The sequence below is a fragment of the Gymnogyps californianus genome, chromosome 19 (assembly GCF_018139145.2).
Source record: "Gymnogyps californianus isolate 813 chromosome 19, ASM1813914v2, whole genome shotgun sequence".
In the NCBI taxonomy this organism is placed as follows: Eukaryota; Metazoa; Chordata; class Aves; order Accipitriformes; family Cathartidae; genus Gymnogyps; species Gymnogyps californianus.
In genome coordinates this window covers 10,946,845-10,960,976 of record NC_059489.1, presented here as the reverse complement: position 1 = coordinate 10,960,976, position 14,132 = coordinate 10,946,845, and the positions used below count along the sequence as shown (strand labels likewise).

Genomic DNA, 14,132 nt, shown 5'->3' with positions numbered 1-14,132 from the left:
TGTTGCCAAGATGGGGGGTTGTGTTGTTTTCTCAAAGTGAAGGCTTCAGGCAGAAAGGAAGGGGAGAAATGTTGGAAGCAAGGTCAGTTAGAACTGACAGCTGATCTTAAACCTAAACAAACTTGGGGCTGAAGCTGCAAATGGGGCCCACAAAGTGAAACCCATAGGAATAATTTCTCTACAACAGCGTAACATTTCCTAATCAGCCAGCTCCATGAATTAGCTTATCTAAAATAGAGATGCCAGCTCATCCAGGGACTGGATGACTCAGTAACACCAAGAACCTCTCACTGGGGGTTACCAGTTTGAGTCTGGCCCAAGCTCAAAGCGTCTAAGAATTGTGTTTGTGATGCCACAACCTCTATAAAAAATGTCACTGGTCTCAGTGCAGTTTCTCAGTGGGCAGAAGTTCGCATCAAAGGCCCCATCGAAAGCCTTTCCAAGGAGGTGCAGTGAGTCAACACAATGGAGAGTCAACAACCTTCTCACTCTTCAAAAGGGATCTCAAGCTCAACACTGGACCATACAAAAACTGCTACCCATACTGACCAGTTCTGTAACAAGGACTATGCAAAATAAATAAAAAGGAAGGAAAGAAAGAAAAAAAGAAGGGAAATCACAATATATTTACAAACAGTGCAAATGAAGACGGATCGTAAAATGATGCCTCGTTTGCACTGGATATCACAGATGTTGTAACACAGCAGAATTAAAAAAGCAGCAAACATTTCATGACATGAAGCAGCTAAAGAGAAGAAAATGTCAAAACTCAAGTGTCAGACAAATTTTGGGCAAGAACTCTGTACATACCCCAGGCTCTCTGGATTCCTTCCCAGAGCCAAGACACCAGTCTCTTACATAAAATTTATCCATCTCTGTCTCGTCTGTTTTTTACTAGTTTTAGCATAACCATTTAAGGGTTTTATTTAATCAGCCAGGAAGGAAAGAGTTCAAGGAACACCAGGGAATATGTGGCAAAATATAACAAGGTTAGATCACTTGCACTGGATTATTCTCCTCTGGCACACCGCAGAAGAAATAACCCCAGTCAAGGTCTGCATGTTCAGCGGTCTACAGGGAACGAGACCGGCATTATTCAAGGTAAGTGACACTTTAAAGAACTTTAAATTAGCTGTTGACAGTCAGGTAGATAGATTGATGAGTGATTACACGAAGTCCCCAACATTACCATTTTGTGGTGAAAGCAAATATGAAGGGGGGGGAAGTAAGAAAATCCATTAAATATGGTTTTGCCAATCTGTGGTGCATTCAGATGACAGTGAAGTTCGTTTAAGGACACTGGAAACTTATAAAACAAATTGCCTTCTCTGAATCAAAAGTTGACAGAAAGTTTCCTAGCTATATTTTTGACTCCAGAAACACTGCAAGCCATGCTAGTAGGCCATGATAAAAAAAAAAATTAAAAAAAATCCCCCCATCATCTTTCTTCCTAACAAGTGTTCCTTCTTCCAGGGCTAAAGGACCACGTGCAAGTGGAGCAGAAGTGCAGCTCCCCTGAACTGCACAATTAAGGCTGACTTACTGTATGTACAACAGATGCCGTCACTGCAGTGGTCCCTAAAATATGTTTTTAAATAAAATTAACTCAACTCAGGAATCTGTAATTAGCACCATCTTCGAGAACAAATCGGAACAAGTTTATTGAAGCGCTCTAACTATTTACAATGATAGTGAATTTACCCCCGAGGTTCGCTTTATTATTTTGTCTCAATTTTCTTGTAATTTCATCCATCACATTTTTTTCAGTCCTCCAAAGGTGATGGATAAAACACAGAAATAAATAGGACCAACTGTTCGCAGAAGCCTAAGGGAAAACATAATTTTGTTATAAATAATCCTTGGCACAAATCATGGAAATGCAATACTAAAATTGTTTGTTGAATCATTTATGAATTGGGCCTTCAGTTTTAGTTTGCAAGTAAGTTAGAGTTTTTTGTTGATGTTCTTTTTCACTTTGCTTTTTTAGCTGGAAAACAGCCTTTGAGAAACTGAACCGATATATAATCCAGAAAACAGGCTGCATGAAGGATTTTTTTTTTTTTTTTAAGGGAATTCCTATGCTAATACAGGGCTTTTTTGGGGGAGAGGGAGGGCGGAAGGGATTTACTTATGGATGATGATAAACTAAATTATGACAAATTTTTACTTTATTTTCATAAGATGCCACCATTGTGAGTTTTCACCCCAGCTTTATGCTAAACATGTAGAAAAGGCAAAGATAACATGGTGCCTTACAAAACCACTAAAAAAAATGAGTTGCAGATACCTCTGCTGGGAGATTAAAATGAATGTTCATGATCTAACAGATAAATGTGACTACTAAAAACAATATACGCTTTTCTGTTTGTTCTCAGATGTGAAATTTTGAAGATTTGTTGTTACAAACTAATGCAAAAGTTCAGCAGAACAGAACTGCATGCTACCACGCTGTGCCTGGAGTTGTCACACATGCAGAAATACACACCACGAGTGGAAATTCTGCTGTCTTGAGAAATTCAGTATGTTAGAGGACAGCTGATTACCCAAACTCCTCACATGAAAGTTATAAACATGAAGAAATATCGAAGAACAGAGAGGGGCATTTTCTTCTTAAGTCTTTTGTCTGACATTGCTATTTTTCGTCACGTGAAGAGAGAGAGAAGCTTGGAGATAGATAAAAGCAACGTGAAGACTCATTTCTCATTAGCCGGAGCAGGTGTGCATAGCCTTACCTGATCTGTCCTCGCACCAGTGGCCTGTTTTTTGTCCTGTTCATATTTGAGTCAAATGGAACCTCAAAGAACTGTAATAAAAAAAAAAAAAAAAAAAGGAAGAATCAAAATGAAAGGATGCTGGAAAGCATGCCACGCGTGGAATGTACTGTTTGCATCTGCAGGTGCTTTAATCTCTGTTTTTGAAGGTTCAGAAATACAACGAAAATGGCAAACTCCTTTTACGGAGCTTTGATAGTCTGCATTAATGCTTTTGGCATCCCCTTAGAAAGAAAATCACCTGGAGGACAAAAATAGTTTGCGCAAGTCCCCAGAAGTTAATCATTTGAAGTAGAGTTTGAGTCCAAGTTCTGTTTTCGACAGGTTTGACACGTATGCAGTTATATATACACATACATACAGCCCTGCCCCCAGTTTTATATTAATACAAACAGCCCTTGCAAATGTTGTGCTTCTGGTATTTAAAAGACAAACACTAAATTTTTTTCAAGATCATCTAACTTCTGAGAACCTATAACCCACCCCAAAATCAATCAACTCTTGTAAAATGCTACTGAAACTGCACTGAGCGTCTAGTTCTAGCAGCAGGGAATGAATGCACCATATGGTGTTATTTAATGTCACAACCCAATTTGACTTTAAACACTGCCTATGGGAAAATTCAGGCAGCACTGTCTTCACGCTAGGAATTCCTGCAGGCTTTTGTATGATCCGTTTTATAAAGAATGTTACTGGAAAAGCTGAATGCACTTTGCCATGCAGCAAACTGTAAAGCCATTTAGTTTTACGTGTGCAAAATAATAATAAAAATAAGAAGCATATATTTACTTATAGAAAGAGTAGGATGTATTTAGAGAAAGAATATTTTCTACTGACGTTATGTCTGAGGTTTTGGGGTAGGATCCCAATTATGGTGAATATGTAGGAAAAGTACCATAACAAATCATAATTTCAAACAATCAGACTGACAGTAAGCTCAGTATAGTCAAACTGCAGACAGATTTAAGGTGACTATATGACAAACGACTACATCATAAAATCTATGTTATTCCAGCAAGCTGATGTAACCTTTTACACAACAAAAGACAAAATTAACAAACATCTTCATTTTGACAGTGCCACGTTACTGGTCTTGCTACTTAATGGGGCTGCATTCCCAGGGGAATGCCAGCGGACAGGGACATTGGGAGCAGCAGGGACCCCATCAGAGCCCTACAGGTGCACATCACGGGAAAGACGCTTCATTTACAGGCACACAGAGATTACAGGAACCACCTTTCCCATCTATTACTTTGAAGTAATGACTATATAACAATTTGGGAGCCTCTGCTGTTGCTCCTACGTATTGCAAGCGTGGTAGGGATCGGATACCCATGGATCATCCTGCCTAACATGGCCCACAATATTCTCCATTCATGGTGATGTTTTTAACCTCAGGTTGAATCATCTTCCTGACGGATTTAACCATTCCCAGGAATAAGGTTGTAAGAAAGTCCTGCACGTGTACTAGTGAGAGTGAGTGCGTGCACGTGCTCAAGCCCACATGCTAAAGTTACCCTGCTCAAACAAGACTTGCTAACAGAATGCTCTAAAGCCAAGAAATTTGGCAGCAGGCATCATCTTCATGTTTTGTCATGTTTGTGAAACTGTCCAAACCTAGGAAAGAATGAGACTCAGGCGGGTGGTAGGGAAGAGAGGGGAGAAGGTCGAGGAAGCAGCAGCAGAGCCAGCAAAGGGGGGCTCTGGCTGGGGGACCCCAAACCTGCACTCCCCCCTGCCAGCCAGCAGCTGTGAAACCCCCTAGAACAGCGGCTGCCTTGTCCCCCTCCAGTGGCTGGCCAACACAAATTAATGGATAATTACTGTTGTTAGCTTGGCTGAAGCCTGTGCTGCATATTAAAGTCCTCAGTTTGTCCATGATGGATGCAAAAACTAGCACAGTTCTGCAGGGGAGGAATCCTGCATTTGTCAGTTTGCGTTAAAGGCTGCAGATTAAATACTCAAAAGTTAAGAAATACAAAAGCATGGGAACTGAAATCATCAATGCAGCTTTCAATTACTAGTTCACATCCAATTCACTAAAATGTCTCACCTCCATCTGTGTGGCAGAGCTGGCTGGGGCTACGCAGCCTGTAGATGGTTTGCTCACAGTAAGCCTCCATCCGGAGCAATTGGATGGAGCACCCGACCCACTTCCAATTCCTAGCAACTCTCAAAGCCTTCCAATTTTATTATCGATATTCCTGAAGCAAACTCAGGCTGCTCAGCCAAGAGTTACTCACGTGAAAGAAGAAGGGACTTCAGGAAGAAAAAGGGTTAATTTATACGTCTTTCACTTTGCCAGAGAATTCCGGTACAGTACTAGGCAAGCCATTTATTTATTTTTAGATAGGCAGCTAATAGGTTATTTCTCGTCCTCTGTTTGTTATGCCTGATCTGCAGCGGCAGCAGTCACTCCCAGCTACAACCGAAGTCAGTGGAGACCCTGGTTCAGAAGAAAAAGCACAGAGGAGCCTGTGAGGCAGCTACACGCTGCAACGCGTGGAGCCCCGGCAGCTCACTTCAGAGGGACAGGTCAGATCTTCACGGCTGCAACGTCGCCCTTGACGTGTTGGGTGTTTCACAAAGAACCTCTATAGGAAACCGCAACGAGTACCTTCGGAGAAGGGAAAGCACCCCGTTCGGATCTGAAACCAGTGATTGCTTCTGACAGCTCAGCATTTTGCTAATGGTTTGTTTCACTGTTACATTTCAGAGACAATTATGTTAAACGAAGAAAAAATGTCATTTGACATCAGACTGGTAGAGCAACACAAGGGAAAAATTCTATAGAGCTAGTCTTTTCTCCTGAAAATATTTTGGGCTATGCTCAGTTTTGCCTTTTTTTTTTTTTAAAGACAATTTTTATTTATATTTGCAAAGTCTGACTGCTTTGAGCTTACTTCCAGTTTAAACTTGTGCATGTGAGGAGATTCTGGCTCATTTGAGAGTATTTAAGCTTACAGACAAAGGCACTCCATGTGCGATGGACAAAATCAAAATAACGCACAAGTTTTAAACTCAATGTGTTTCAAACATAAAATGACTGAAATGAAGAACAGTTGGACGCTCAACACTTGAAAGAATTTAAACTTACGCAGTTGAGTTAGCAGTATAACCTGACAATACCATAATCAGTGTATGAAATATTTCCATGTATTTAATATAATAGTTAACCCCTGATAGAATATAAATTCTGAACAAGAAACTTCTCTGCTGAGTTAAGTAGTCAAAAAATGTCCATCTTTGTTGTACACAGACACGGCTGCTCCTGAAATTAAGATTACTGCATGACTTAAATCTGAATTTTTTCGCTTTTTTAAATCTGACAATCTGAATAATCTGTTGCTGTCAACTGTACGCACGAAACTACATATCCAATTGAACTACAGTTAAGAAAAATCCTTTTATTTGCAATGCTCTAGATTCTTTCACTGAGCTAGTTGCTATTACATGTCAGCAAGATGCCATTTATCAAACTTTTCCCATTTTGCTCCCAGATGTTCAGCAAAATTCTCTCTCCACTTGAAATTATTTTCCCCTGATATTCTAGAAAAAATGAAAAAAATGTGCATCTCAAATATCATTCCACAGGAATGAAAGAGTGAACTCAAACATATTGTCTCATGCCAGGCCAACACAGTACTGCCTGTTTTAGCAAAGAGTAAATTCAGTAAGATGAATCCTGGATAAATAAATATTTTAGAAGCACTCAAGAGGCTTTTTCCTCAGGAAGTCTGAATGCATCAGTTCAGCTGGACAAGGCAGAATATTATCTGCCCTCGGTATTTGGGAAGGTAGCCATCAAAAGGACAGACAGAGGGTTAAATCTACAGCATCTAAAAATGCCTGAGTGACAAAACTTGGCAACAGCTTTCAAGACCCTAACCTAAATTTTAATCAGTATGCATGAACATTTAAAACATGATGATGGAAAAAAATAAATCAGGCCAGCTAGTACTTTGCGGTTTATTTCTCTGGCAGGCTCATCAGACTCTTTGTGTAGATCTCATCTAGTTAATATACAGTAATTATATCTTAAACATCTAACAATTCTTAGATTAGCTGTCACATTACTGCTTATAGCTGTTTACACTTACGGGGGTTTTTTCCTTCAGCTTCTTCATATTGGTTTCCACTTTGTTTTTAAGTGAAACGTTAAAGAACGTTCAATTTCTTCAAGCTACCTCCTGGAAACAGCAGTGAACGCAGAGGGTAGCTAATCATTCAGACCTCCTGGGGGACACACAGATTAACAATTTTATTTGGACTAAGCCAGGATTCCCATACCATCACCTTGCAGATGTAGATGGCATTACGCTATGCTGGCACTTCGAGGACTAACATGATACAGAAAGAGCGAGAGGGCATCCCATGCCTTCACAGGACGCCCTCTTGCTCTTTCCGTATCATCCGTTAAACACCGACACCACCTATTAAGTTTTCAAAGACAGTGGCCTGACTATTTGCAGTTAATTAAGCCAGCGGAGCGGATGGAAAGCCCTGAGCACATGCTGCATTTGCCATCCGTGGTCATTCCTGCAGGAGAGATTTTAACTACGGAATTATGACAGTTCAATACCTTTACTCCTGTTCACATGGAAACATAAATAGAGTGCATTAAGAGCAACAATATCTCATATAGTTTATTCAAATGGATCACCCGCACTTAGGCTAGTAAACTTCTCTCATATACCGCTTCGGATTTAGAGCGTATCAAGCACCAGCCTGGCGCCCGTCCAGGGCCAGCTCTAATCTGTGACACATGGTGGAAACAGCAGCGGCTGAAAGAGGCAACCGGTCTTCCATGTATTGACATAACATTTTACTCTAATGCTAAACACATATTTACATCAGAACCGATAATCCCATGAGTCTAAAGACAGAGTGGAACCCTGCTATTAAAAGACAATTTAATTCAAGGCAACTCAGAGGTCTTCCCATTGCAAAACCACCCCTGCATCTGAGCAGGCTTCCATGTGCTCTTTGGCAGCAGAATTGCCCTCCAGATGTACGTATTTCTCTCCGAAGCCTCTCTGAAGGGCAGTTCAGGTGAATCTATGGCACTAATGAGTGAATGAGAAGATGAGGCCGTTGCCACAGAGCAGTCACCTCCTCCTGCACTGAAGCGCTGCTGGTCTCCAAAATCCTCCGTGCCTTGCACCGCACTGGGGAGGTGGAGATGAGCGACAGGTATGGGTGCGGGTGGTGGCCAACGCCTCTCCTCAGCTAAAATCTCTTGCTACAGACCCAAGGAAACATTTTTAACACGATGCAAGTAACGACCGGTACAACTGGACTCCCCACGTGAGCACTTCACTGAACATCTACAGCCAGGGGTGAAACTGGGCTGTACAGGGCAAGTCTTGCAAATATTGGTCTTGTTGATCTAGATGTTTCTGAGGTTCTCCGATTTCCCCTGCGCTGCAGTAAGCTCTGATCCTCTTTGGTTTTCTTTGGTATTGCCAAAGAGCAAGCAGTTAACCAGAAACATCATTGAAACACACGTTAGAAACCAAAAAGGCGCATGAATCAGGAGGAGCGGGTGGACCAGAACCAGGTGGAGAGCGTGGTGGCAGAGTGGAGTCTGGATACCTGGACAATAACCTGAGGTTTCCTGGGAAGGTGACATCCAGAAAGCCATCCCTCGCAGCTGTCCACGTGGCCTCCAAATTCATCAAGTTTTAGCACTAGCCTTTCACGCGAAGTCTCCTGATTTTCCCATGCATTCAAAGGAAAGTTGCTATAAGCAGCACGGGAAACCCATCAGACCACAGAGAGTTGAGTTCCTTCCTTTGTGAGTGCTCTTTGCCTCCATATTACCTAATTGTTTCTACTCCTCATGTTTTCAGTGATTTATCTTACATTGTGATAAAGTTATATATAATTACATAAAAGGAGAAGAAAAACATAACATATATTTTATGGTAAATAAGATCAAAGTCAATATTATGATTATAGGCTTTCTTCTGGTTTCCTTTCAATCACTTTTATATGAAAACAACAAAGAATAATTAAAGTATATTACAAAGGTCTTTTTATTCAATTGTACACAGATGTGACTAAAAGAAAAGTGAAGGGAAGGATTTTCAAAAGCACTCGTACTGATCTAACACTATTCTCGCTGAAGTCAATGGCAGTTTGACTTCAATGAGAGCAGAGACAGACCAACACTGAGTGATTCTGAAAATCCCACCCTAATTGTACAAACAAGGGAAGGCTTTAGAGATTGCTGGCTTGGAGATTGTATATTTGAGAATCATAAAGGGCACACAGCACCTGTTTGTCTTCAAGATATGAAAATAAAGCAAGGCAAATATTTTAAGGATTAGAAATGGCTTTTTTTCTTTTTTTTTTTTTTTAAAGGCAGTATCTGAAAACCCTCTGGCTCTGCAGTTCCCAGTCTAGCTATAGATCTGCTTTAATATTTTCCATTTCAAAGAGGATTCTAATTAAAAATGAGATTGATGCAAGCCTGAACAATGTTACTTACAGATAGAGAAGGGCAGCTAAACCCCAAACTGTCATGTCCCAGCAAACCCAAGAAAAGTCTGCTAGGTAAAGCATCTGCCACAGCTTAACTCATTATTTTTTTAAAAAAGCTTCCACAAAAGACACATTCTTCTTATTAGCCAGTGTTTAGAAACCCATTGCTGTGTAGAGGGAAGAGAACAGGAGGTAATTGCAAAGCAAATGTTGATACCTGCCACTTCAGAAACGTATTTTCAGGATGGAGAATGCAAAGACTCACAGACTTCAATTAGCACTGATTTGTCCCCTCAGATTAATGACCTGCCGTGCGGACTCTGCTTTTAAGTGCTCAAGAGGTGACACGTTGTTATTTCCTTGACCACTTACAAGCGTGTGACTTTCTAGGGATTCCCAGAGACGTCCGCTACCCCCAAAACTGAGAATTTTTTAGGTTTTACATTGCTCTTAGTATTTAAGTGCACTTAACTGGCAGCAGTGCCCAGAGCTGCTGGCATGCCTGCCACACTGCTCTGTATTTGTTCTCAGCTCATCCAAATCCTTTTAGTGGGACTGACCAACAAAACAAGCGGTCATTAAACTCTTGCAGCTTAGCGGCCTCTTCATCAGCACTTTGGCCAACCAATATCCTTTGGCGATATCAGAAGTACCATCACAAAGAGCTTGAAAAGCGTGTGATCGTGTTAACACTCAGGAGTGTCAAAGCAACACAGTCCTAATACACTGCTGCTCCGTCCACGGGTCCCGTCACGACCATGAGGGGTCGGGACAGAGGTGAGGATGACGGACGCATCCTGAAACACGACGCCTGTAACTGCTGAAGCCCAGCTGGATGAACCGCTGTCACTGCACGTGTGGATGCGCTTGGGGCATTCACCTGGGTAAAAGCAGCGAGGGTGGAAGGAAAGACCCTGGGTATGCACGCATGTGTCCAAGCATGCTGCAGTAAGCAAGGAATTAATGAAGTAGGAAAAGATAATTAAGGACTACATGCGGTCTTCAGTTGTATGAATAACTTCAAATGAAATAATGGGGTATTTGCACCAAATTACTTTATCTACTTTACCCCTACATACAACATTTTTCTTGTCTTCATCTTTGAATCAAATTTGCTAGCACCAATACATGAAAAAAAAAAAAAAAAAAAGCTCTTTTCATCTCATTTTTTTCAATGCACCTGATGTCCAACACTTGAAATGGGAGAAAAGACATGATTCTCCTGTTTTGGTAAACAGGAAACAGGTTGGGTGACCACCAATGAGCCCTGCTCTTCCCACTAAAATCGTATTTTGCTAAGAAGATATTGTAACAAAAATGAAATAATAATAAAAATAAAACCAGGCCCTTATTTTATAAGCTGTTCAATCTTGCAAACTGCTGACATCATGAGCCACCTAAATAGCATATTCCCGAGGCCTCACGGAGGTCAGCCACGGCTTCAGGGGAAATGCAAGCTGGATACCGCAGACAGGCTTTCACCTTATGTGATCCACCTTGGAGAAATAGCTTTCATGGGAAGAAATACTGTTTTCTGGCCAGCTGCCAAAGGCTTCTAATAATATTAAATATTTACCACCAACAAGTCCTTTCTATTTAGCACAAAATTAATGCATCCACAAACAAAGCTCCTTACTCCAAGCCTTCCTCCAGCCCCACTTCCAGGAGGGCACTTGCCCATCAATGCGTTTGGGCTCCTTGAACCAAAGGGAGCAATTTCCAAAGCACAGGACATACTGCACTGAATGCCTTCCCATCCTTTTCTTGTGGGCATAGACTTTGTCACCATTTGGCTCTTCCTTCTCATCTTAAAATGAAAATTGCTAGAAAACGTGTTTCAGGTCTGAGCCCCCAGTTAGATAAACACCTCGTGCCCCTCCCTTGTGCTGACCCAACCAACTGCGCCCACAGAATGACCTGATCTGGCCAAAAAAATCACTAATTTTCCTCTGGATCTTTTCATTTTTTGATCTGTGTCACTGGATCAGGTCACACGGGATATGAAAACAGGAGAGGGAAAGGGTGAAGCTGTGACTAAGCTCCCAGTGCTGAGCTGGTGCATCGCATACACCAAGACAGAAGCAGCAACACAACGGTGTGTCTTCCATTTAGGGGTTAAACTGTTCTCTCTATCCAGGCTCATGGCGATAAGGCAATGAAGCAACATTCACCTCTATGCGTTGTGTTGCCCTGGTATAATAAGGGACAATTTAACCTACCTATGCACACTTCAACACTGGACTGTGATCACCCCAAATTCATCACCTACCCATGCAGGATGTTTGCAAGTTTTTAATGACGAATTTAGTAAGATGTAAGAATTAAGTAATTTTAATGATGAATAAGTAGATGTCAGATGCAGAGGTACATACTTTCTGCTCTTCAGAAACTATTTTATTTCTGTGTATTTTAGGAACAATTATTAGAGTTGAAGAAAAATACCACCTTTATGCCGACCAAAATACACTCTGAATCACTTTGCAAAGCCATTTTCTTCAAGAGATTCCTTTGCATTAAATCATATTTGTCACGACGCCAGCATGCCATGAGTGCAATGTATAATTTAAAAAACAAACAAAACTTCAAATAACAATCTCTTTGCTGAAGATAGGAATTGCACAAGGTCAGTATCTGGTTTAAGTTACTACATGTCCTAAAATACACAAGGCCAGGTCTTCTGGACACAGTGCAGCTGCTTTGAGCAATACTGCAGATAAAATTTGATACTGAAGATGGCTTAGACAAATTCCTGCGGTGGAATAAAGTTGTTACTCAGGAACTCCTGGAAGTATTTCTGCCGCTCAATGCGAGAGCTTAAGTCAAGCAGGAGATCCAGAGTCAACCGGGAGCCTCGTGTCTCCTCCAGATGGCAAGTGAGAGCAAATAGAGGCAGGAGCTTGTCTAATTGAGATGCAAAGCCTTTATTTCTCTCTAGTAACTACAGAGGGATCCTGAGCTCCTGGCTTTAGCCAGGGCAGTTGCAAAAGGGGCAGGTAACAAGACAGCCCTCTAGACTATCAGTATCAGCTGCTTTTCAGTCCCCTGTGACTACTAGAGAGAGCTATAAAATAAAGCAGCCTCGCTGCTGCTCTATTCTTGCCCAGGAGATTAGAGCAAGGAAGTGGAAAGGTGAGATTTAAATCACTTCCACACGTCTCCTGGCTCCAACCCATGCGTCCAGGATCCAGGTCATTTTAATCAGCTTTTTATAATTTGTCACTCAAATGATAAGAATACTAATCCACCGCAATGTGCTTCCTGCCAGGCACCCGAATATTAATTCATAAACTGTTCTCTTATATCACACATAGATGTGTCCGCTTTAACTGCTTATGGCTGACACGTCCTGTTAGCAGTGCTTTTTTTTCTTACAAGACAGACAAAGTAGCACCGTACATGAAGTAGCAGGCTCGCCTGCTTTTGGCTATGGAAAGGTTATTTATGTAGTTGCATACACATAGATTACTTATTCAAAACAGCTTTCAGTTTTGGAAAGAAATTAACTTTTTTACTTGAAGTTACTGGCACCTGTGAAAAATAATTTGCTTTAGTCCATCTGTATTTGGCAAAAGAAAAATCTACAGCTTCTTCTGGCCAAAATATTAAAAAAACAACCCCAAAACCAAAAACAAACCCCAAAAAACCCAAGGAATGAAATCTGGGAACACTGTAATATAGCCAATAAAAAAGCCCAAATGTGAACAAGGGTGTAAAGTGGCATCAGCATTTACTGACATGCCTCAGAAACACAGTACAATAACACTGCCAACTGTTGCAGAACTGATCTGCTGGACTTACCCGCAGCTCAAACTTCTTAATATTAATAAAATAATTCCTCAAGAGTTATTCCTTTAAAGTATTTAAAGAGTTGATATCAGGAAGAGTTTCAAGTCACATTTTTACATATGGCACATTTAGGGAATCTACCAGGTCTATAGGAGAGAGTTTACAAGTATCCCCTCTACAATAAAATTTAAAAACAACTTTTTCCTGTTGTTCAGATGTCTGGAAAGAGAGCAAGAAATCTCTGCGGGGGATTTCATGATTTACACTTCACTGGCAAGAGAACAGCCTCATCGCTTCACTCCATCATGTACTCTCAGTGCCAAAAGGAGTCTAGTTGCTAATATTCTGAAGAGCTTTAAACGTTAAGAGATAGTATCAAAGGCACCTTGATGAGTGCAATATTGTAACTTCATTTGTATGACAATGCTTTGTTGTGGTTTTTTTTTTTTTAAATCTTGGCAATAAAGCAAATTAAGAGAAATCACTCTCCTCTCTCCCATCTGTACAGAACTGAACAGAAAGCAATCAATATACTAATAATATTTTTTTCCTTATTAATTTCACAGACCACAAAGGAAAGCCACATCTCTGCCGAAGAATGTGATAGTTACAAAATCTCCCAAAAGTCTTCAGCTAAAGATGAAGCTGCAGTTCTGTGAACAGCGGGTTTCAACCAAGGGTCCTCAGACTGCACAGAAGAGGTTTGTAAAGATGATCAAGAAAAGCAAGTTGTATATGCGATGTGGCAGGCCACATATGTGACATTTTCAAGGCATTCTCTCCTCCAGAACCTATCGCAGCTCTGCTAATCAAAAGACATGGAAGAAATGCTCCCAAAACTGTATGAAGTTTCTGGTCAAGCCTAAGGATTTTACCCATAGTAAGTTAGTTTTGGTAAGGGATCTCTCTTCATAAAAACATGATTTTATGCAGAATGTGTAGATCTGTCAAACAAAGTAATGAGGTACAATATAATAACAGATATCCAACATATATTTAATCACTTAGCACCAGCTTTGCAGGTAACATCCAATAACCGCTTTTTTCTTTTTTAAAAGCATAACGCACAAACTGGGACCATTAACTGAG

General features: G+C 40.8%; 1 protein-coding gene across 1 annotated transcript in view; it reads right to left on the bottom strand.

Annotated features, from left to right (window-relative positions):
* The window catches only part of LOC127023936 (protoheme IX farnesyltransferase, mitochondrial), a 105,945-nt gene that overhangs the window by 31,020 nt on the left and 60,793 nt on the right, over positions 1 to 14,132 (bottom strand). The window contains 1 exon segment of the mRNA XM_050908281.1: positions 2,733 to 2,803. Within this exon segment, the coding sequence (XP_050764238.1) occupies positions 2,733 to 2,803 (71 nt within the window).